Raw genomic sequence first — 22,304 nt, 5'->3', positions numbered from 1 at the left:
GGGACACAGCTGACCCTTTGTCTCTTGTCTAGTGGAATGTTGGCAGCACAGCTGAAAGAAGTTACATGTGGGCAGGGAAACAGACATTATCCTATTAACCATTAGCAACCAGGTCCTCCTCCGGAATCCATTTAGTCACTCAGTAAACAGCCCTGAGCGCATTACTAGAGGCAGAAAGCCAGGGCGGTGCACTTACAGAACCTACATGCGTCACTGGACACTGATGGGACACACTCAAGGGCAGAGAGACGGACACATTTCACTTGCACTAGTTTTTATCTCGGCCTGGCCTGGACGTCTGTTGTATTTTCCCCTAACAACTTTGCTCCATGAACAGATTTTTCTTTTTGACTTAGTGCCAGTGGGCCAGCACCAAGGAACATCCCTGTGATAACCAGAGCTTGCAAAGGCTGCACTCCTGAGGCAATCCTGCAGCAACAAACCAGCATGTGAAATCTTGCACAGAGCAATAACCCTACGAGAACAAGCCGTGCATACAGCCGCACCTTCCAGAGCCACCCTACGCATATCGCTGGGGCAGGAAAATGAGTGGTAAGGAAAATATCTGTCCTTTCAGTCTTCCAAAAGGTGGGTTATTAGGAACAAAACCCAGCTTTCTTTGTGTATTTTTAATCATGGGAAACATCACAACGAAGTCTGTGGAGTTTGGAGGATGTGGGTGTTGTGAAACTCCAGAAATTCTCCACATGCGTCTCTTTACTCTCTATATGGAGAAGCCACACCTCTAAAGCAGAGAGCTGAGCCCCACAGGGGAACAAGGGACTCATTACTTGATCATCCTTCTCATTTTGTCTCCTGGCAGGTTTTTTGCAGGGTAAAAGTACCACCGAGGCCTATAAAAGTCACCAGACACCATGAACGGTGGGTGACAGTACGGCTCCAGCCCTGTCCCCGCCCCACCCCTTCTGCCCAGGCTCCGCCCCCAAAGGAGCCAGCCCTTTTCCCAACAGCACCATGTTGGCAGAGCACGGCCCCAGCCTCCCCAGTCCCAGAGCACAGGGAGGGCAGACAGCACGCGGCCTCAGCCTCCCCAGCCCCGGAGCATGGGGAGGGCAGGCACTCAGGGGCAGCAACACTCCGCCCCAATATGCCTACAGTAGGCGTTCTCTGGACAGCATGTGGGTGGGGCTAGGCCTTCCCCTGCGTATTATACCCATTGCCCCTGCCAGACAGCAATCAATTTCAGTTACTGTTAGATTGAAACCTGTGAGTGTAGCCTAGTTTTAATTAGGGATGTTAAGGACTAGTCGACTATCTGATAAGCAAATGCTCATCGGACAGTCGACAGGATAGTCGACTGGTCACTTTCCTCCACCTTGCTGCCTCTATCGGCTAGAGGCGGTGCGGGGGGGAGAATAGAGAGAATAGAGGGGTACTTCAAAGGGGCAGTGCTGCATGAATCCCAGAACTCCCCAGCTGACCTTTGGCTCTGTGCACCTCTGCCCCTTTGAAACACAGATACGGCGTTTCAAAGCGGCAGCACTGCGTGGAGCCTGGGCTCAGCTGGGGACCCCGAGCTCCAAGTGGCACTGCCGCTTTAAAATGCCGCGAGGAGCCCAACACTGGGTCAGCTGGGGACTCCATGCGTAGTTGCCCCTTTGGAACGCATTAGCGGCATTTCAAAGGGACAGCACCGCCCTATCGACTAATCAAATAGTCAAAAATACATTGACTATTCAATTAGTCAATTACATGCTACTTAACATTCTTAGTTTTAATCCCTAATTCTCGCAGTCTGCAGCTAATGGTGATGGTTATGGTTTGGGCAGGTAGTTAATGGAACTAGTATTCTGTGGATTATTCATATATATATATATTTATTTATAAGGAATGAGAGCAGAGGCCGAGTTCCTGAGGAGGTGGCTGGAGCTGAGTGAGGAGATGTCCCTGGGAGGCGATTCAGTGGAGAACAGCTCTGAATTGGTCAGTGGGCTCATGGAGAATAACTCACCATCTGCCCCTGTGCGCCAGGGCTGGGGAGAGCTTCACCTGGCAGCTTGGAATGGCAACACCCACCTGATGAAACAGCTCCTGCAGCAGGGGGCAACGATGGAAAGCAGGTGAGCCCCGGGCGCTGTCTAATTCTTGCTCTCTCTGTCCATCTCTCGCTGACATAAATTTGCTCAGGTTTCTTTTCTGCACCCGCGCAGGGACGAGAACGGATGGACCCCCTTACACTGTGCCACAATGACAGGGTCCATCACGTTGGTCAAGTTCCTGGTGCAACGTGGCGCCGTGGTCCATGCCACAGACAGATCGCACTACACCCCGCTGCACCACGCCTCTTGGAATGGCCATACCCAAGTGGCTGAGTTTCTCCTGGCTCGGGGAGCCCCAGCCTCAGCTGTGACTCAAGGGGGCCTGACCCCACTCCACTGTGCAGCAGCCAACGGTCACACCCTCATTGTGCAGTTGCTACTACAGCGAGGCACAGATCCTGCCAGCGGGGACAACAACCAGTGGACAGCACTGCACTGGGCGACTGTGAACAGCCAGCTGCATATCATGGACTTGCTGATTAGCCAGGGTCTCTCCCCAGACCTGGGCAGTCATGGAGGTATCACAGCGCTGCACATCGCTTCAGAGACTAAAAGAAGCGAAGCTCTAAGGTTCCTGCTAGGCAAGGGTGCCAACATCAATGCTCCGGATGAGCTGGGGAGAACTGCACTTGCCGTTGCATCCGAAAATGGCAATCAGGAGGTAGGTTCCCAACAACCGTTCTTCTTAACACACTGAATTCTGCAATAGGTTCATGGCAATGCTTCATTATCAGGTGATTAGGGTCAGCGAGGTGGGAGAGACGGCCACTCAGGTCTATCGGTCATAATATAAACAGGGACATTTTGCTCTGACATAGCACTTTTCATCCATGGAGCTCAAAATGCTGTGTAAAGAGGGCTGCCTCGTTATCCCCATTTTATAGATGGGGAAACTTGAGGCACAGAGATGGGAAAGTGACCTGCCCAAGGACTCTCCACAGGTCAGTGGCAGAGCTGGGAACAGCAGCCAGATCTTCTGAGTCCCAATTCAATGCTACCTTGGATGATCAAAGATGCCAACTTAGCCCCAGCTGTTGGGCCCTGACTGTTATGTCTGGGTTACCAATACAGACAGCTTCCTCCTTCGATTGTCCTCTGGGGTTCCAAAGCCCCTTGCAAGGTGCAAAGACATGCCTGAACAGATGCAGCTACCTCCATTGACTGGTTGCTCAGATAGAACTACATGACCTCTGACATATAAGCACAGGGGACGTGGCTTCTCTACGGGCAAAGTTTAGCCTCCCTAAAGAGGCCTCATCCATGTTTAGAGAAAAGATACATGAGAAAGGCTACATCAGGCAGGAGCCTCCCTCCCTACCTCCCCAGCACTACTCTCCTGGGTTCTTCGCCAGGAACCAGCTCCTATATCTTCCCTGGTCAGAACCTAACTGACTCTTTCTGCAGGGCAGCTCCTTATATACAGGACTTCCCCAGCAAGCCACCCTCTGATTGGCTCTTTAAAAGCTTCTCCCTGATTAGCTACTAAAATGCCTCCCCCTTATTGGCCAGGGTTCTGTGCTTTCTCACTCCTGCCTGCTTTAACCCCTTCTGGCCGGTGTGGGGCAGTCACCCCACTACAGTGCCACGCCACTGAACTTTCGTTTTCCTTTCCCAGATTGCAGAACTGTTGCTAAACAGCAAAGCTGATGTGAACCTGAGGGACCGTGCCGGCTGCACAGCACTTCACAAGGCAGCAGCTGCCGGACACTTGGCCGTGGTCCACCGGCTGGTTAAGAAAGGAGCAGTTGTCAATGCTAGGGACTGTCTGCATCTGACTCCGCTTCACAGAGCTGCCTGTTGTGGGCACACTGAGGTCGCCAATTACCTTCTGGACCATAGAGCTGAGATCAATGCAGCCGGCTGGCTAAACAAAACGCCGCTGCACCTGGCTGTGGAAAAAAATCATTTCCTTTTAAGGGAGCTCTTGCTGGGGAAGGGAGCAAGTCTGTCCCTCAGAACTCGCTGGGACGAGACGGTGCAGGATCTAGCCTCAGACAGGAGTGAGAGGGACGAGCGAGACACCCGCCAGAAGGAGGTCCCCTGCTGACAACTAATTCCCAGTGCTACCAGCAGGAGACGCTGCAGCGGTGAATCCCACCCTGTGACAGGCACCATGCCAAACAAATGGGCATGTGTTCTACCTTCTTGCAACATATTGGCCTATTGGACCCAATCCTACAAAATAATGAACAGCTCCTGCGAGCTGCTATTCTGGGGGCCCTGTGTCCCCTCCCCAGGAAACAATGGCAAACTGCAACCCGGATCTGAGCTAGATCCCAACTCCACTACGGTCCAGAGACATGAGAACAATTTTGTCCTTCCTCTGCTGCCATCTTGTGAAGGATTAGACCAATAATGGGCAACCTAGGCTAGTGAGTGGCCCGCATGAATGGTCTCCTTCATCTCAACACTGTCATAAACAAGACGGTCTCCCGGAATAGGGGAGTTCTGCTCTCTAAGCTTATGTACCTACAATATGAGGGATGTGCCGATGGAACCACAACAGCGTTTTCATTGGATGCAGAGGGAGCACATGACTCTCACAGTCAATGTTGTGCGCAATCAGCACCCACCTCACTTCATGTGCCCTGGCTTTACAGGCGTGTCACTTCAGTAACACCGGTAGGAAAAAATCTACAAAGACAGAAAGCAGCAGAACCTGGCAACCCTGCACGTGGGCAACACTAAACAAAATGTCTGGCGGGCCCCACATAGAACTCCGATGGGCCACCCACAGCCCACAGGCTGCCCACCACTGGATTAGACTTTCTCCTCATTCCAGTATTAACAGAAAAAGGGCCTGATCCGCATTTGCATTGTTCTTGTAGTGTAATGGAACCTTAAAAGAGAATAAATATACTTTATACCCATTGTAAGGCCCCTTCATACTGCTGGCGTGGTGTTGCGTGGCCTTGGTATAAATGAGAAGAAGGCTCTTTTTAAAAGGTACTCTTTACCGATGTGCTGCTATAATACGTATTTACTAGGGATGTGATTAAACCATCTCTGGGGATTCATTAGGCACCAGGTTAGGCAGCCAATAGATCAGGGGTGGGCAATAAGTGGCTCATGGGCCAGACGTGGTTTGCCAGGGTTAGTCTCTGGTGGGCCGCATGGATATAGCCACTCGCAGCTCCTATTGACCATGGATCACCATTCCCAGCCAATGGGAGTTACAGGAAGCGATGTCCTGGTCCACGCCACTTCCTGCAGTTTCCACTGGCTGGGAAAGGTGATCCACAGCTAATGGGAGCTGTGAGCAGCCAGACCTACAGAGGGACAGGTAAATAACACATCTGGCGGCCCAACAGAGGCTAACCATGGTGAACCGTGTCCAATTAGCGGGCCACTTATTGTCCACCCCTGCAATAGTGACTAATATGGATCACAAAGCCATAGGGAGGTGGAGTGGGGTGATTCACAAGGCAGAAGATGGGGCTCGGAGAGGGTGGTTGCTGGTTGGAGTAAGGAAGCAGCAAAAGAGGGAGGTTGGCAGAAGATAGGCCAGGCACGGAGAAGAAGCGAGACCACACTTAAAATGGCTGCCATCACATGGTGGTAGCCATTTGAAGTGCCTGAAATTCACTTTTGTGTTAGCTTTGGCTGCATAAGGGCAAAATAGCCAGTTCTCTACTATTCACAATTGGCCTATCTCTAAAATACACCTTTGTATATTAGAATAATCCTACGCGGATGTCTTATTGTATTCAGTCACAGGACACTTCATCAATGTGTATGCACAAGAGAAACACAGAATCAACCAATAAATCTGTTCTTGTAGCAAGAAGAACTGACTCAGCAAAGCTGTCGGCTAGGCAATAGCTACATCTGCCGTAGGCAGAGTTCCAAATGGATGCAGGATATAATTTATTTCCGAGTGGGAAAATAGCTCCAAACTGCAGAATGCTCCCAAGTTGTCACTTCCGTGTCTGGAGTCAAAATCAAATGTGTACATTTTAAAGGAGGATCCAAGACATGAAATACAAACATGTCAACAGAAGTTAAATGAAAATAAGATTTAAGTCTTGGTTAGAGCTGGCTAGATAATATTTGTAAGTAATGGCACAATTTACTAGTCCACATCTTGCATTACTCAACTTTACAGCAGGCTGAATGCAATATTTGATTAATAATACATGATCCAGCCAATATTGTCCTTGATGAATCATATTATCTAGTATTTGGCTCTCTTCTCAGTCTATAACACTCCCCCCACCCATGGGCATTAAATCATGTTACAATAGTAATTTACACGTCTATGGCCCCTTCTAACCAATGATCTCAAAGCACTTTGTTATTTACTGTTATTCATTTAGATAGCTCTTTCCAAGCACAGACTAAGATGTAGTCCCTGGCCATACGACTGGATACAGTCTTAGGCTCTGTTCCTTTAGCTCAGGGGTGGACAACAATTTTTGTAAGGGGGATCACTTCACCAGTGTTGATAGGGGTTGCAGTCCAGTCCCAGAAAGGGCAGAGTCTCCACTGGAAGGGGCAGTTCCCTCTAGGCACTGTGTGCAGGTGGTAGGAGACTGCACACTCCCTCATGGGGTGGGGGAGCATGGGAGGTCTCTCCCTAACCCCCACCCGTTTTGAACAGCTGGTGGTTCCCTCTGGTGCTGCACGCCCCTGGCAGGGGAGGAGACTTCGCATGCTCCCTGCTCCCAGATCCCAATTGGCCGGGGATGAGGCGGCAGCAGGGCAGGCAGCAGGCTGGATTAAACAATTTGGCAGACTGGATCCAGCCTGCAGGCTGTATCTTGCCCACCCCTGCTTTAGCTGGATTCACACAGACAGATCCTTGCACCCGTGTAGGACCCCTGGGAAGTTAATGGGGTACTCCACTGGTGTGGAGTCCTCTGCATAAAGCAGTGTGTAAGTGCCTAGAATAGACATGACAAAGCATGGACCAACAGTTCAGATGAGGAGAGATGGGAACACCTTTCGAAGGTGTAAACTAGCAAGGTGCAACAATCATAGCAAAACTCTGTCCAGTCACCTAAATCCTTCCCACAGGCTTTTCTAGTATAACAATCTTGGGCCTTGTCTATACTTACGCGGAGATCGATGCTCCAGCAATCGATCATCCAGAGTTTGATTTAGCAGATCTAGTAAGGACCCACTCAATTGAATGCAGATAGCACCCTCATTGACCCTAGTACTTCATGGGGTCGTGAGGAGTAAAGGAAGTCAACAGGAGAGTTTCTCCCGTTGACCTCCCATAATGGGACCACCCCAAAAATTCAGTTCAAAGTACATCAGCTGCAGCTATGCAGTTCTCATGTAGGCCAACTACATTCAGTTCTGTCGGTGACTGGGGGATGCTACAAGCTAGCTTCTCAACACAAAGTAAAGATTCCAGCCTTCTTTCTGTTCAACGTGACTGATTTACAGAACCCAGTACTGCTTCCTTTTCCTCCCCTATGCAGAGAGAGAGGGGCAGTAAGCTACAGATAACACCTGCTAGCCAATGATCAGATCGAAAGGCTGCATGGTCATGAAAGGTTTCAACTTGGAAAAATTTGCTCCTCCCAGACTGATTTTTCATTAATTTGCTTGCACCTAGTCACTACTGTGACACTGCCTCACTGCACCCAGAATCATGAGCCACTGTGTTACGCCTCTGCCTCAGCAAGGGAGAGTTTTACTGGTGCTCCTACTGACCAGGAAAGCTCTGCACTCTGCCTAGCTCTTACTGTTTAGGAGGAGTTCTTGAACAAACGGACTCACAGACAGATGGATGGACATGTGCACACGCACAAACACAACAGATGTACAAACTCTCTAAAATACATAGTGGATATCTATATATTACCCCAAAAATACTAAGATAATAGAATAATATTAAGGTTGCACAGTCAAAATTTAGGAAATCCCAAAATTAAGATGGCTGGTGCAACATTAAATCAGACTCCTTGGGCACATGCATTAAGCTAGTCTTCACTTACATGACCATGACCACTTACTGATTTTTCCACAAGACCTGTGTCTCCTTCCATGCACAGGGTGGAGGGTGCTCACTGAAAGAACAGCTAGTTAATGTTCTGTTTTCTCTACATTGTGCAATGGTTGGCTGAAGGCCTCTACTACACACAATTCAAACTCTGCTCTGAAGACAGAATTGTTGATCTCCTCATGGGCTTTTCTACAGCATGGTTGTGGAAGCTGGGTGTACAAATGTACCCTAATTTTGGGAGCACACATTTATCCTAATTTTAACTGTGAAAAGAGAATGAAAGTTCAGAAAGGGTCACAATAGCCTATAAAAACAAATGTTGATGGGAAAAGTGCAAAAGATAACTGTATACCAGACCCTGAATCTTGTTTAAGACCTTTTAATGTTGGACTGTGATAGGGTCATGTTCACACCTTTAACTTTTTTGATCCATTTATTCCTTCTAAATTAATATGATTAATACAACAGCACTCATCACCATTAACATTTGAGGGTTACAAACATTAATTAACGTCCACAGCACCTGTCTGAGATGAGGGCTTATTCCCAGGAACCAAGGCACAAAGAAATGGAGGTCAAAAGTATCTACTAATTTGGGGTGTTCTATTTGTGACACCTGGGACCTGATAGTCCAACATATTTAGCATAAGGCAGCACTTTATATGTTCAAAGCACAGCTCCCATTGATTTCAGCTGAGAGAGTGGATTTCTGGGGAACAGTAAACGGCACATTATTGGCTCAAAGGCCTTGCCTAATTTTCTGTTCTTGCTCCAAAGCAGGAGGACCCTAGAGCTTCCTAAAGAAAAGGTTGTGGGAAAGTTTTTAACTCCTTCTCAGAAATGCCTGAACTCTTTTGGCTAAAACTTTTTTTTAAAAATCATCTTAAGGAGACAGCTGGCAGGGAAGAAGCTTGGGTTCTGTCAGCTAAAGTTTGAGGAAGTTATGAACACTGAAAATCCCCTAAGCAGATGTGCTGTGGGTCAGTAACAGGCAGCACCTCCTGCCTGGCCTATTGCTAATGCTAAAGAGCCCGCAGGACAAGGCAAATAACTGGCTTTTCTCAGGATGGAATCTGCTGTGTCCAGAGTTGAGATTTCCCCCATTATGGTTCTTCCCCCACAAAACATGGCAGCTCTGAACTCCTGCCCTGAGTGCAAGGGGGCTGGAAGCCACCGTGGACCCTGGGGCTAGGTGGGGGGGCAGTCCCGCTCCCTGCCCCTGGAGGGAGAAGGCTGAGGACTGAAGGGGCAGGGCATGGAGCAGTCAGCCCTTAGCTCCTCCGGGACCCTCCAGTGCTCATGCAGCGGCCCGGGGTTGCCAGGGCTGCCCAAGTAGCAACAGCAGCGCAGGAAGCCAGGAGCTCTGGGCCCCTTTCCAACGCCAGTCCCCCATGCAAATGCCCCCTTGGCGTGGGCCTTCCCTGAGTGTGTGCAATTTGTAATAGGCAGGAGGAGGGGCATCTGAGCACTGTTCCCTGTAAGCTGAGTGCTGGGCGGCCACCCAGGAGAGTCAAACCCGCCCCCCATTAGCAGTGCGGCCCCCAGGCAGCAGCACGTGTTTCTATGGGTGGTGCGCACCCACTCCTGCCTCGGTGCACAGCACAACATGTATTCCGCACAGAGACGGGAAAGGTCATTGGGACCCCGGGTGCTGCGAGCCAGGGAACCCCACCCCACTTCTAATGGAGACCCCTTCCAGCCAGGGCGTGCAGGAGCACCCCTAGCATCGCCCGCCCCACCCCCCCGCCAATCACCGGAGGGCAGGGGAAGGCGGAGCAGCCGCGCCCCGCCCTATATCCGGGCGGCAGGCTCCTCTTCCCAGGCCCGCCGCGCCCCGCCCACGTGCTCCCGGCCGGGCCATGGTGCTGCTGAGCCTGCCCTGCTGGCTGCGGAGCCGCCTGACCGACCGCTTCTGGCGGGTGCAAGCCGTGCTCAAGCATGCGCGGGTGAGTGAGCGGGGGACCCGCCCCGCCCCGCTCGGCGGTACCGGAGCCGGCCGGGTTCCCCGTCCCCCTCCCCGCCGGGCCTGGGCTCGCTGCTTTCTGCGCAGCGGGTGGTGCCGGGCGCCAGGCGCGTTCGCTTGCACCCAGCGCGAACCGGGGTGGGGGCGGCCGCCCCCACGGAGCAGGAGGGTGCCCCGGGGAGAGGGGGGGGTTGTCCGCCCCCCCGGAGCAGGAGGGTGCCCCGGGGAGAGGGGGGGGTTGTCCGTCCCCACGGAGCAGGAGGGTGCCCCGGGGGGAGAGGGGGGGTTGTCCGTCCCCACGGAGCAGGAGGGTGCCCCGGGGGGAGAGGGGGGGTTGTCCGTCCCCACGGAGCAGGAGGGTGCCCCGGGGAGAGGGGGGGGTTGTCCGCCCCCCCGGAGCAGGAGGGTGCCCCGGGGAGAGGGGGGGGTTGTCCGCCCCCCCGGAGCAGGAGGGTGCCCCGGGGAGAGGGGGGGGTTGTCCGTCCCCACGGAGCAGGAGGGTGCCCCGGGGAGAGGGGGGGGTTTGTCCGCCCCCCCGGAGCAGGAGGGTGCCCCGGGGAGAGGGGGGGGGGGGTTTGTCCGCCCCCCACGGAGCAGGAGGGTGCCCCGGGGAGAGGGGGGGGGGGTTTGTCCGCCCCCCCGGAGCAGGAGGGTGCCCCGGGGAGAGGGGGGGGGTTTGTCCGCCCCCCCGGAGCAGGAGGGTGCCCCGGGGAGAGGGGGGGGGGTTTGTCCGCCCCCCCGGAGCAGGAGGGTGCCCCGGGGAGAGGGGGGGGGTTTGTCCGCCCCCCCGGAGCAGGAGGGTGCCCCGGGGAGAGGGGGGGGGTTTGTCCGCCCCCCCGGAGCAGGAGGGTGCCCCGGGGAGAGGGGGGTGTCCTTGTCTCCAAGGAACAGACGAGGGTCTGGGTGGGGTGGGGGAGGAGGCCTGCCTCTTAGGCGCAGAAAGGGGTGAAGGGGATGCATGCTCCTCCAGGTGGAGCTGGGTGTGGAGTGTCCCTTTCTCTTTGTTCGTTCTCCCCAGGTAGGCCCCACTTCTAGCCTTGTCCTTCCTCTGGGCTGGAAGGTGACACTCGTTTTCCTCTCCCAGTTGCCTCTTGCATGGTGCTGGCAGTGGCTAGAGAGCACAAATAAAGCTGTCCCCTTGCTCTTCCCTGCAGGCTGTGCTCTTCTCTAGAACAACCAAAAATTCTCACCCTTTATTTATTTTATTTTTCAAAGAGGAGGCACAATGTTGTATTTTAAAGGAAAATAACTGATTAATGAAACACGGTGGCCAGGTAGTTGTCATATGCATGTATTGGATGGCTAACAGCCTTGCTGGCACATGTAAGGTTAAAGGTGTGAACTTCAATTTGGTCTCCAGAACTATAAATGTTATGGAAACAGTTTTGACAAAGATTTATACCAGAAACACTTCCACGGTTTTATTTGTAATTAAACAGTAGCGTTTAACCAAACTTTCCCTCTGAGCCTGTGGCGGTGTGTCGAATTCAAACAATCTGAAAATGACACTTGGCTATAAACAGCTGAAACTGGCTTAATTTTGAACTGATCAAAATGTAAAGAGCATTTTGTATTTATAAGTTTAGTTTTCTGGGGCTGCTAGACCAAGTAAAGATACTTCTTTACAATCAGACTTAAGTGGACAGTGACTAAGGGAGGGATGGGCAATTTTTTTTTTGGGGGGGGGAAGCACTTGAAGATTTTGGAAAGTGATCAAGGGCTGCATGCTTCTGTGAAGGTGTGGGGTCTAGGATGGAGATTAGGTACAGAAGGGTGCAGGAGGTAAGGAACTGGGGTGCAAGAGACACTGAGGTCTGAGGGAGTTTGGGAGAAGGAGTGCATTGTGACCTGGGTCAGGGGATTGGGGTGTGGTGTTTGGGAGAAGGTCTGGGTGCAGGAGAGGATTCTGGGTCAGTGGAGGAGTGTGGGGGGGGGGGTACAGGGACTGGGAGGGAGTTTTGAGCTGGGGCAGTGGGGTTCAGAGGGTTTGGATGGTGACCTGTGGGAAGGAGATAAGGTGCCAGAGGCAGTCTCTGCCTGGGAGGCATTTACCTAAGAGTCTCTGGGCCAGTAGCTTTGCAGCATCCCCAAGGCAGGCTAGGCTCCCTGCCTGCTGCAGCCCCAGATGGCTTGAAAATGCAGCCTGCTCCTCCCATGTGGCTCTCAGCTCCAGAGGGAGAGGCTCAAACTGCCCCCATCCCCCAGACCAATCTCTCAGCTCCTATTCGGCTGGTTGTTTCCACCCAATAGGGGCTGAAGATTGGGCTGGGAGTGGGAGGTTGCACTGAAGCCTCTGGAGCAGAGAGGCCAACAGGTTGCACTAGAAACAGTGGCAGCTGCGTACCTGAGGGTCCTGATGAGAGTCCATGGACGGATCTGACCCCCAGGCTGTATTTTGCCCAGCCCTGCTGTCAGGCCACATAGATCCTTACACACCAGAGATCGGTCTTCTGGCATTTGATTTAGCAGGTCTAATAAAGACCTGTTGAATTGAATGCTGAGGGCACCCCAGTCAGTGCTAGTACTTCTGGTGGTCACAAGGTCTAAGAGAAGCCAGTGGAATCATTTGCTCCTGTTGACCTCTGACTGTGAAGACCGAGCCAAGCTTGGCTTAAAGTGTGTTGACTCCAGTTATGTTGTTTCTGTAGCTGGAGTTGCATACCTTAAGCCAGGGGTGGGCAATAATTCTTTGCTGGGGGCCACTTCAAAAATTTCTGAAGTGGCCCCGGGCTGCTTGGGAAGGGGCGGGGCCAGGATACTTCCCTGTTTCCCCACCCACAGACCGTGGTTGGTCTGAGGATGAGGTAGCATGTGAAGTCTCTGCTCCCTCCCCAGAGGTTCCCCCTAAGTGCCCATGTCCCAGGGGTTGAAGGAGACTCTGCATGCTCCCTTGTTGGTTCCCAGGCCAGTCAGGGCTTAGGAGAGGGGGAGGAAGGGAAGGAGGTGAAGTTTCCTCCATCCTGCCCTGCAAGGAGAATGAGGCTCTTAGAAGTGCTGTCTGCTCCTGGCAGGGCAGTGGACACTTCATGTGCTTCCCCCCACACCCTAATTTGCCTGGGGGTGGGGGGAGCAGCAGGGCCTCAGCAGGCCGGATCAGGCCCCCCAAGGCCCTTTTGCCCACCTCTGCCTTAAGATGATGTTCCGGGTCTAGTATAGACCTGGCCTAAGCTGTTGAGTATAGGGCCAGGAAGGAATTTTCTGTAAGGGTGTATTGTCAGCTGTAGCACTGAGTAGGGGTTTTTCTACAATGAATGGACATATTCTACACTGGTGGGTCCCAGTTTAACCATGTGTCATGAATAGTCTATGGGTACCTTTATTGGAGGACAGATTAATCACATGGTACTGGTTTTTCCTTGTTTAAATTGTATGAAGTGGTGACTGACGCAGGCTGCTTGCCCCCATTGTTAATTTTCCATATGTGCAACTCTGATCATCAGTGGTATATAAAGTGGCTCAAGCTATGAGAAATAACTTAAGGTAGGGATTCCCAATTGATATCCTGTGGGTTTGTGGGGTGGGTTTTGCATAGAGGCATGCCCTTATGTTTTACGTCAGAAAATTAGTGTGATTCCCATTGTTTGTCTGGGACTGAAAAAGAAATCTGATTCTGTACTTTGTCAAGCCACTGAAACTCTGGCTTTTTTCAGGTTATTTTAATCTTTGCATTTGTTTCCCTATTTGTAAAGTGAGATAATTGGCTGATGTTTGTAAATGTTTATAAAGTGCTTTGAGATCCTCCTAATGCAAGGCTCTATAGAAATGTGATGTCTTCTATAGTCATATTACTGGTGAGCTTTACAGCCTTATAAAGTTAATAACTGAACTGATCTTGTTTTTGTCTTAGCATTTTCGTGGAAGGAAAAACCGTTGCTTTAAGTTGGCTATACGAAGTGTTCAGAGAGCTTTTGTGAAGACTACAAAGGCCAGACGAAAAAAGAAGAGCTTCATGAGAGAGGTAAAAAAGACCAAAATGTTAGATCTAAACAATGGAACTGGAAGACACTAGAATCATTTTTATATAGCCATTTTCCTACTTGGGGTATCCCAAAACGCTTTTCAAACTGTTGTTGAAAGAGTAGTTTTGCAGTTGCTCATGTTGCACTGAAGAAATATTGATCAGAATACATTGTATTTTTCAGAGAGGTAGCCATGTTAATTTGTTTCAGCAAAAATGAGGAGTCCTATGGCTTGAGGAGTAACACATTTATTAGAGTAGTGGTCACCAACCTTTTTAACCACCAGATCGCTTTTTCAATTTAAGGCCAATGTAAGATCTACCTCAAACCCAAATACCCTTTCCCTGCTTCCTTCCTGCCCCTTCTTTCAGGCCTTGCCTCTGCTCCACCCCTTCTCCGATGCCTTACCCTGCTCACTCCATCCCTCTTCCTTCCCCATCCTCACTCACTTTCACCAGGCTAGTGTAGGAGGTTAGGCTCTAGGCTCTGGTCTCAGGCCAAGGGGTTTGGAGTGTGGGAGGGGCTCCAGGCTTAGCCCAGGGCAGGGAATTGGGGTCCAGGAGGGGTTTCAGGGTGCAAGCTCTGAGAAGGAGTTTGGGTGAGCGGGGACTTCTCAAGGTTCCTTCCAGTTCTAGTGTTCTGTGATTCTATGACTCACATCTGGGGCTGAAGGTTGGGTGCAGAAGGAGGTTCAAGGCTGCAACGGGTTCAGGATGCAGGTTCTGGCTTGGTACCGTTTAACTGAGATGGCTTCCAGGTGGTGGAACAGCGGAGCTAAGGCAGGTTTACTCCTGCCATGGCCCTGCACCACTTCAACGCAGCTGGCATGTACAGCAATGGCTCCATGGCATCATGTGCTGCCCCACATCTACAGGCACAGACCCCCACAAGCTTCTACTTGCCACGGTTCCCCGTTACTGATCAATGGGAGTCACAGGAGTGGTGTCTGCAGGCAAGGACAGCATGTGGAGACCCCCTACCCCTCCCACCGCTCTGCCTTTCTCAGGGGCTGCAGCCACTTCTAAGAGCAGCATTTACCATAGAGATAACTACTCCAGACACAACAGGTTCGGCATTTTAGAGCTCACTCCTCAAAGAATTAAATTTAAGCGTAAGAGAAATGAAAAGATGAAATGCACAGACCAGTCACAAAGCAAACGTAACCCACTTTGCAAGCAGTAAAAGTAGTGACAACAACCCCCCGTCCTCCTGCTCCCAATTTTTTGTTGGGTCAGGAGAGCAGCGTGAAGGGGTGTGTGTGTGTGACAGGCGCACACAGTGTGTGTGACAGATTTGCATTGCCAAGCTCCCTCCATCCCCTTCTCTGTGTGAAGATAGGGTACACCCAGACATCAGCCCTCCCTCTTCTTCCCCCCACACCATGCACAACAAGCAGGAGGCTCTCGGGGGCAACTCCAAGGCAGAGGGCAAATGCAGCATAACAGTGACTGGAGGGGGTAACTGAAGTGCAAGCACTTGATAGCTTCTTGGCCAAACCCCAGTCAAGATCACCTGTCAGAGGCTCCAAGATCTACCAGTAGATACTGATCTACTGGTTGGTGACCACTGTATTAGAGCATAAGCTTTCATGGTCTGCAGCTCACAAACGCTTATGCCCTAATACATTTTTTAGTTTAAGGTGCCACAGACTCCTCATTGGTTCTTATTGTATTTATTGAATCTGAGCACATTCATATGTTTGAAGTTTTTCATGAACAATTAACTAGAATATTAATTTTAATTTTTTTATTCAAATCTTTGTGTGTTTTTAAGCTTTGGATCACGAGGATTGAAGCAGCTTCTCTCGAACATGGTTTGAAGTATCCAGCTTTCATAGGCAATCTGCTTAAGGTAAGTGTGTTGCTTGAAGAATAGTTGCACTGACATGGTGGCAGGCCTTTCAGTTGGTCATGCAAGGTTAATTCAAACCTCCCAGCTCTGCTGAGTGATAAATCCTACATAGGAAATGTTTCTTGCTTACTGCAATACTCCTGTTATGTTTGTATCTGCTGCAAGTGACCTTCTGTGCTCTTGGCAGTATAAGAACGCCGTATACAACTTGTATCCAGTTCCTACTTCTTCACTATTGATTTGTGATCACAAAAATGTCTTTCATTTATTTTTTTTTAAAGGAATGGTGTCATCTTACATTGGTTTAGGTAAACCTTGTTATCTAGATGACTGTCAGGTGGTCCTAGTAATAGCTGCCTTTTTTTAATCTGGGGATACCTAAAAATAAATAAAAACTTTGCCAGTAGATGCTCAGCAGTACTTTAAAAAAAAAAAATATGGGGGATTTGTTTCAGAGCTTCACATTGGGATTGCGAAAGTTTGTTGGTTTTAGACTTTTCTCCAAACGGTTAATTAATCTGAGCAAAATTTAAAACAGCTGTGTGCATTAAACACTGTTAGCTCGCTCTTTCTCCTCCCCCCCTCTCAATTAAGTCTGGAGGACAGCTGGATAGAAGATTCAACCAGTAGCTTATTTGATTCTAAAGCAGTGGTTCTCAAACTGCAGTCTGTGGACCACTAGTGGGTGCCTTCCAGGTGGCCCATGACTTGAGCTCCACTCATCCCTCTCCCCCTGCTCATCCTCCCTCTCCCCCTGCTCATCCTCCCTCTCCCCGCAGCAGGGAGCACCTGCTGGCACTCTGCAGGTGCCCCCCTCTCCTCCCTGTGAGATTGAAGTACCAGTGCTGGTTTCCATGTGGGGGGAGCCCCAAGCCTCCCTGCCAGATCTGCCTCGTTGGGAAGAAGCAGAGCCAGAAGCAGCTCCTCGTGCTCCTGGTCTCCCCTCCCCTTCTCCCAGCTAGGGAAAGAGCAGTGCACTGATGCACTGCCTGGAGGCTTTCCCCGCTGCTCTCATGGGCCAGTCTCTGCTCAGGGACATGATGCCTGTGAGCAGCATGGAGCATAAAAGCAAATAAGTGCCCCCCAACCTTCTCTTGCCCTACCCTGCTCCTGCTCCTGCTCCTGCATTGCCCCGTCGAGAGCCCTCTTCTGCATCCTCCCCACAGTCCAGACACTCTACCTCCCCCCTGGCCAGAATCCCCAAGCTACACCCTGTTCCTTCATCATCCCCTGTCAAGACCCGGCACCTCCAGCCTGCTCTTGCTGCCTTCTCCCCCCAGCCAGACCATGGACTCCCTGCCTGCTCATTCACCCCCCATCCATATCCCATTCACTGGCAGCCCTGTCCCACACACTGAACCCTTCATTTTTGTCCCCACCCCAGAGCCTAAAGGGGGTCCACAAAATCCACTAACCCAAAACCCCAGAAGAGTAAATCCGGCCCATGGGAAGCCCTGAACCTTAGTTCTCTCTGCCCCCCACCATGCAGCTGGCACGCCAGAGGAATGAGGTGTCAATTAGGTAGTTTTTGGAGGGTGGGGGTTTTTTGTGCTGCTTGCTTGCTTTTCTATGGGTCAGTGGCTCCCCCATCCAAAAAAGTTCCCCACCCCTGCCGTAAACAAAGAAAACATTGAAACCTTTTGTGTTGGACATAAAATATTATTTTAAAAGAAGTTTGATAAACTAACATGAGACAGTTAAAGTGCTTAATCTGTCTAATAATTTAATTTTCTTACTGGTTAAATTGCAGCATTAGCAAAATGGCTCAAGCCTAATTGTGTAATTAACGGCAAGTTTCCATTAGCAACTGGTGGTCCACCGAAAAATATGCATTGAGCCAAGTGGGCCATGGACCAAAAAGTTTGAGAACCACTTCTCCTGTAACAATATGATAACTTTAGAAGACAATAGAAGCACTTTAACTCTTGATAGCTAATGGAATAGAATAGTTCCCTCACTCAGAAAAAAGAACAGGTATTTCAGAGAAAATTAGTGTCCCTTGCATTTTTAGAATTGCCCGTTAGGGTGGTCCTTAGTTACGTTTTCCAAAAGACTCAGACCTGGTTTCTATAATCACTTGAAATTTTAGACCATCCACTCATTGCCTTCTGTATTTTATAAATGGACCAATCCTGTGTCCCTTCACTTTTGAGACCATTTTAAAGTTCTTTCCTGCATCCACTTACCTGTGGAAGTCAATGGGAATTGCATGTGTGTATCACTTCATGGGATTGGGCCCTGAAACTCAAACTTGGCTTTTTAAAGTTGAAAATAAATGGATGGGCTGAAAATATTTCTGGATGTTTTCTGATCTGAAATACTGTGTAAGGATGATTAAGGCACTGGATTAGGAACTGAGCCACATGTATACTTACCCGGAAGCTCTAATCAAGGTATGCAACTCGAGCTACTTTAATTGTGTAGCTGGAGTTGATATACCTTGATTCAAATTTTGGTGCTGTCCCCACAGCGGGAGGTCAACAGAAGAAATGCTCCCATTGACTTCTACTCTTCACAAGGAAGAAGGGGCATACTGGTGCTGAGAAGGTGGCCCTCAGTGTTTAATTTAGCAGGTCCTTACTAGGGATGTTAAATGGTGTTTAATCAGCTAATCGACCAGTCTATGGAATTTTCATTGACTAGTTGATGGGGGAGGATGGGAGAAATTGCAGAACCACAGCGGGGTTAGCGCTTGGCCTGGGAGCTAGTCCTGGTGCGGCTCTGCCTTTTAAATGTATTTAAATACATTTAAAAGGATGAAGTGCTGTGAGGGGGACCAGGTGCAAGCTGGGAATCCACTGATTACCAGCTTGTGCCTGGTTCCCTGCTATGCCTCTGCCTCCCCTGCTGCCTCAGAGGTTCCTCCCTGGCACCATCTCTGCAGAGTGGGAAAGAAGCAACTAGTCGAGTCAGTAGTTGTCGACTAGTCACTTACATCCCTAGTCCTTACGAGACCCACTAAATTGAATGCAAGAAGATTGATTTCCAGAGCATCAATCCACATGTAAGCATAGATGTGGCCTGAGAACCAACTTCTGTTGCCACCTCTGCAAGGGACAATTTGTGTGACCTTAGCTGAGTCAATTTCTATGTATCCATCTCCTCTCCTCTAAAATGGATAGAAAGCTAAGGAGCACTGAGAATCTTGGATGGAAGTCACTATAAGTGCAAAACATTCTCAATAAAAATTCCCACCCGTTTGGAACATACTTACCTTGTTTGCTGGAATTTGAACACTTGAGCATCCAAGATCAGGCATTTGCAATGTATGCTTCCGTAAAGGAAGAGACTCCCCACTGTAGGCACTGGCATTTGTTAGAAAGGAGACATTACCTGTTTTTATAATGTATGCTGTTGAATTGTATGACCCCTTTCTCTTGGGATAGTCACACAAAATTAATTGTGGGTCTTGGGAGGCTTTTCCAAGTAGCAAAATTGGGTGTTCATTTGCCTAAAACATCCATTAAATATTAGTGTTTTAATGAAACGTGTGTAATTTAAAAACTTAACAATGAACATTTAGTAAAAATATAATTGCTATGTTTTTCATTTACCATTCTTGCATTTAGTGCCAGGTGGATCTGAATAGGAAAATGCTTGCTGATCTGGCTATTTATGAGCCAAAGACATTCAAGTCCCTAGCTGCCTTAGCTCAGAGGAGGAGACAAGAAGGCTTCCTTGCTGCCCTTGGAGATGGAAAAGAACCAGAGGGAATATTTTCACGTACTGTACACCATTATTGAAGTGACAGGCATAACCTACAATTGTAGCTGCCTATTCTAAGTAGGGACTTGTATTGCAAAGTTAAGTGTGTATCCCAGAGTACAATAAAGATCATGTAAGTGAAACAAGATCTTTTCCTACTTGACTGGTTTTAGAGGAGGACTTGGAGAACCTGCTTGTAAACTCATAAGGATGGTTGGCTTGTATTGGCCTGCCATACTGCTCCTTAATGGTTTTAGTTTAAATTGCAATCTACGCTTAACAGGGATAACCCTACTCTCCAGAAGTCATGCTATGTAAAAATGTTGTGTAAACACTCTTGTTCTGTAACAATCCAATAAAGGGTTTTATGTCTTATGAAAATATCTGCATATAGTCACTTTGGGTGTCACAGTACAATAATTCACACTTTAAATTCTTTCTGAAATGTTGACCACTACCTCATAGACGCAAGTAGAAAAACGTCAGTGTGGCAGACCTCATATTAATGAGATTATATTGCAAAGCTGTGACTCAAATGTGAGACACATCAGATAACCGGAAGTACTTGCCAAAAAGGAAAATCTTAAAGGCTTGTGCTGCAGCTAGTGGAGTCCATGAGAATAAGCATGTGAAGGCATAATTTAAAAAAAACAAACAGGGAGGCTAATGAAATCACCAGAAATTCAGATTTAGTATAAACCATGTCATCTTAAGTATTGTGCCATTTAACGTCATGCTAGAAAATGTGGCATTTCTAGCTCTTCTTTGAACTAGAGTATTTAAAAGAGTACAGCACTGACACTATATATTTAAGTGTAGTGGTCAGTCAAATAAGTTTAATTTTTAAACTGAACAGTCATAGTAAGGAAAGCTTACATGTGATGTGTTGCCTAAAGTATCCACAGAATTGCTAACCCGTGTATGAGACAGGTTCTCCTGACTCCAGTACAAGAGACTCAGCCTATATCAACCTTAAAGCTGTGCCACGGTAGCATGGACCCTGTATACATTGTTTGGGGTGGGGGAGACCCTTCCATCAGTGTGGTTAGTTACTACTCTTGGGCTATGTCTACACTGGCAAGATTTTGCACAAATACTTTTAACGCAAGAGGTTTTTTTTGCATTAAAGTATTTGCGCAAGAGCGTCTATGCTGGCATGTGCTTTTGCGCAAGAGATTTGCTTTTGCGCAAAAGCATCCGTGCCAGTGTAGATGCTCTCTTGCGCAAGAAAGCTCCGATGGCCATTTTAGCTATCAGGCTTTCTTGCACAAGAAATTCATGTTCCCCGTCTACACTGGCCTCTTGTGCAAGAGGGCTTATTCCTGAGCGGGAGTGTCATAGTTCTTGTGCAAGAAGCACTGATTTCTTACATTAGAACATCAGGGTTCTTGCGCAAGAACTCATGGCCAGTGTAGACAGGCGGCAAGTTTTTGTGCAAAAGCAGCCGTTTTTGCACAAAACCTTGCCAATGTAGACGTAGCCCCAATGAAGGGATTAAGTAGATGGAGGAAGTCTTATTGACCCTGCATTTACACTTGAGATTAGGTGGTTCCAAGTAAATTACTCAAAGGGTGAATTTTTTCCCAGTCCTGAGTGACTGTACCTAGGTGTGTGTAACCTTTTGTTTCGATAAAAGTCCTTGCAGTTAAAAGCTATACCCCAATACATGTAAAGGCTTTAAATTCTGGCATCCTCCAAGATCTTAATCTTCAGTGGAGCACAACCATATTATAAATATTCTAGCTAAAGTTGAGGGCACATGGATGCTTACATATCTTCCAGTGAAATTTGTGTGCTGGAGTGTTCTCAAAGCTGCTGCTGCTGCTTTAGAAGGTTTCAGGGAGGTAGCCATGTCAACCTGTTCAGCAAAAAGAAGTCATCCAGTGGCTACTTAAAACTAAAAAAAAATGCATTGGGGCATAAGCTTTGAGATACAACTTGCTTCCTCCCACTCAGGTACCCTCACCTCATCACTGGTGGAGGTGAGCCACATTCACCCTGATTTAATCAGCACTGGTGTTACACTTCCGTTGCTGTTTCTTGGCCTTTTGCTTCTAGCATCTAAGGAAGTGAGTTGTATTTAGGTTAACCAGTAAGCATCATGCTACACCTGCATGGACTGGGAGCCAGCAGCCCAGTGCAGGCCTGGAAGCAACTAGGCAGGAGCAGCCTCTGTTCAGTTAACTGGTTAACCTTCCCATTTAATTAACCAGTTACAACTAGGGATCTAAGATAAGTGTTCTCACTAAAGCTTATGCCCTAATAAATTAGTCTTTGAAGTGCCAGCAGACTTCTTGTTCTTTTTGCTGTGGAAGAGAGTTTCTATGTGAGTTCCTATGAGTAATACAAGTCTCAGGTAGCAGTGCTAGTCTGTAACTTAAAACTAAGAGTGGTCCTGTAACACCTTAGAAACTAACAAATATATACATGAGCTTTTGGCATAGCCCACCTGAAGAAGTGGGTTGTGCCCACGAAAGCGTGTGTGTGTGTTGGTCTCTTTTGAGGAAGTGGGTCTGGCCCACGAAAGCTCATCACCTATTAAACCATCTTGTTAGTCTTTAAAGTGCTACAGAGTTTTTCCTTCTCTCTTTTGAGTAATAGTGTAAGCTAAAACTAAAGTGGGGAGGCTTGGTTAGTGTTGCAGACAGAGGATTTTGGAGGATAGGCTTGTCCCTTAAAACCCCCAACTGCTGCTGGTCAGGGATCATTAACTAAAACTTTAAAAGCTGCTTTCCCCTCCTGCCTAGCAGAGAAAAGCTTGAGGAGGTGACTGGAGCGCACCTATTGAAAAGTAACAGGGTTGGGGGATT

At 49.0% G+C, this 22,304-nt stretch overlaps 2 protein-coding genes across 3 annotated transcripts; both read left to right on the top strand.

The window, feature by feature from the left end:
* Nucleotides 1-154: 154 nt before the first annotated feature.
* ANKRD65 (ankyrin repeat domain 65) lies at nt 155-4,931 on the top strand. 2 transcript variants are annotated; one of them, XM_075906471.1, is made up of 4 exons: nt 155-552; nt 1,850-2,081; nt 2,172-2,721; nt 3,676-4,931. In XM_075906471.1, exons 1-4 carry the CDS (start codon nt 546-548, stop codon nt 4,105-4,107), a joined length of 1,221 nt encoding a protein of 406 aa, XP_075762586.1. In that variant the 5' UTR covers nt 155-545; the 3' UTR covers nt 4,108-4,931. The 2 variants fall into 2 exon arrangements, with proteins under 2 accessions (XP_075762586.1, XP_075762587.1); XM_075906472.1 differs by lacking the exon at nt 155-552 and adding an exon at nt 861-882.
* Nucleotides 4,932-9,801: 4,870 nt separating this feature from the next.
* On the top strand, nt 9,802-19,877 carry MRPL20 (mitochondrial ribosomal protein L20). Its single transcript, XM_075906701.1, has 4 exons — nt 9,802-9,962; nt 13,827-13,937; nt 15,712-15,789; nt 19,359-19,877. Exons 1-4 carry the CDS (start codon nt 9,876-9,878, stop codon nt 19,530-19,532), a joined length of 450 nt encoding a protein of 149 aa, XP_075762816.1. The 5' UTR covers nt 9,802-9,875; the 3' UTR covers nt 19,533-19,877.
* The last annotated feature ends 2,427 nt before the right edge of the window (nt 19,878-22,304 follow it).

Source organism: Pelodiscus sinensis, chromosome 23, assembly GCF_049634645.1.
Source record: "Pelodiscus sinensis isolate JC-2024 chromosome 23, ASM4963464v1, whole genome shotgun sequence".
Lineage (NCBI taxonomy): Eukaryota > Metazoa > Chordata > Testudines > Trionychidae > Pelodiscus > Pelodiscus sinensis.
Note: the sequence above shows the minus strand (reverse complement) of the source record. Positions and strands in the feature narration are given on the sequence as shown.

What these genes read in the sequence shown, in the direction of transcription:
- ANKRD65 (XM_075906471.1), top strand. An exon ending in GGGGCAACGATGGAAAGCAG is followed by an intron (nt 2,082 to 2,171) that starts GTGAGCCCCGGG and finishes GCACCCGCGCAG; the next exon opens with GGACGAGAACGGATGGACCC. An exon ending in CCGAAAATGGCAATCAGGAG is followed by an intron (nt 2,722 to 3,675) that starts GTAGGTTCCCAA and finishes TTCCTTTCCCAG; the next exon opens with ATTGCAGAACTGTTGCTAAA.
- MRPL20 (XM_075906701.1), top strand. Translation starts at nt 9,876, where the DNA reads ATGGTGCTGCTGAGCCTGCCCTGCTGGCTGCGGAGCCGCCTGACCGAC. An exon ending in AGAAGAGCTTCATGAGAGAG is followed by an intron (nt 13,938 to 15,711) that starts GTAAAAAAGACC and finishes TGTGTTTTTAAG; the next exon opens with CTTTGGATCACGAGGATTGA. An exon ending in TCATAGGCAATCTGCTTAAG is followed by an intron (nt 15,790 to 19,358) that starts GTAAGTGTGTTG and finishes TCTTGCATTTAG; the next exon opens with TGCCAGGTGGATCTGAATAG.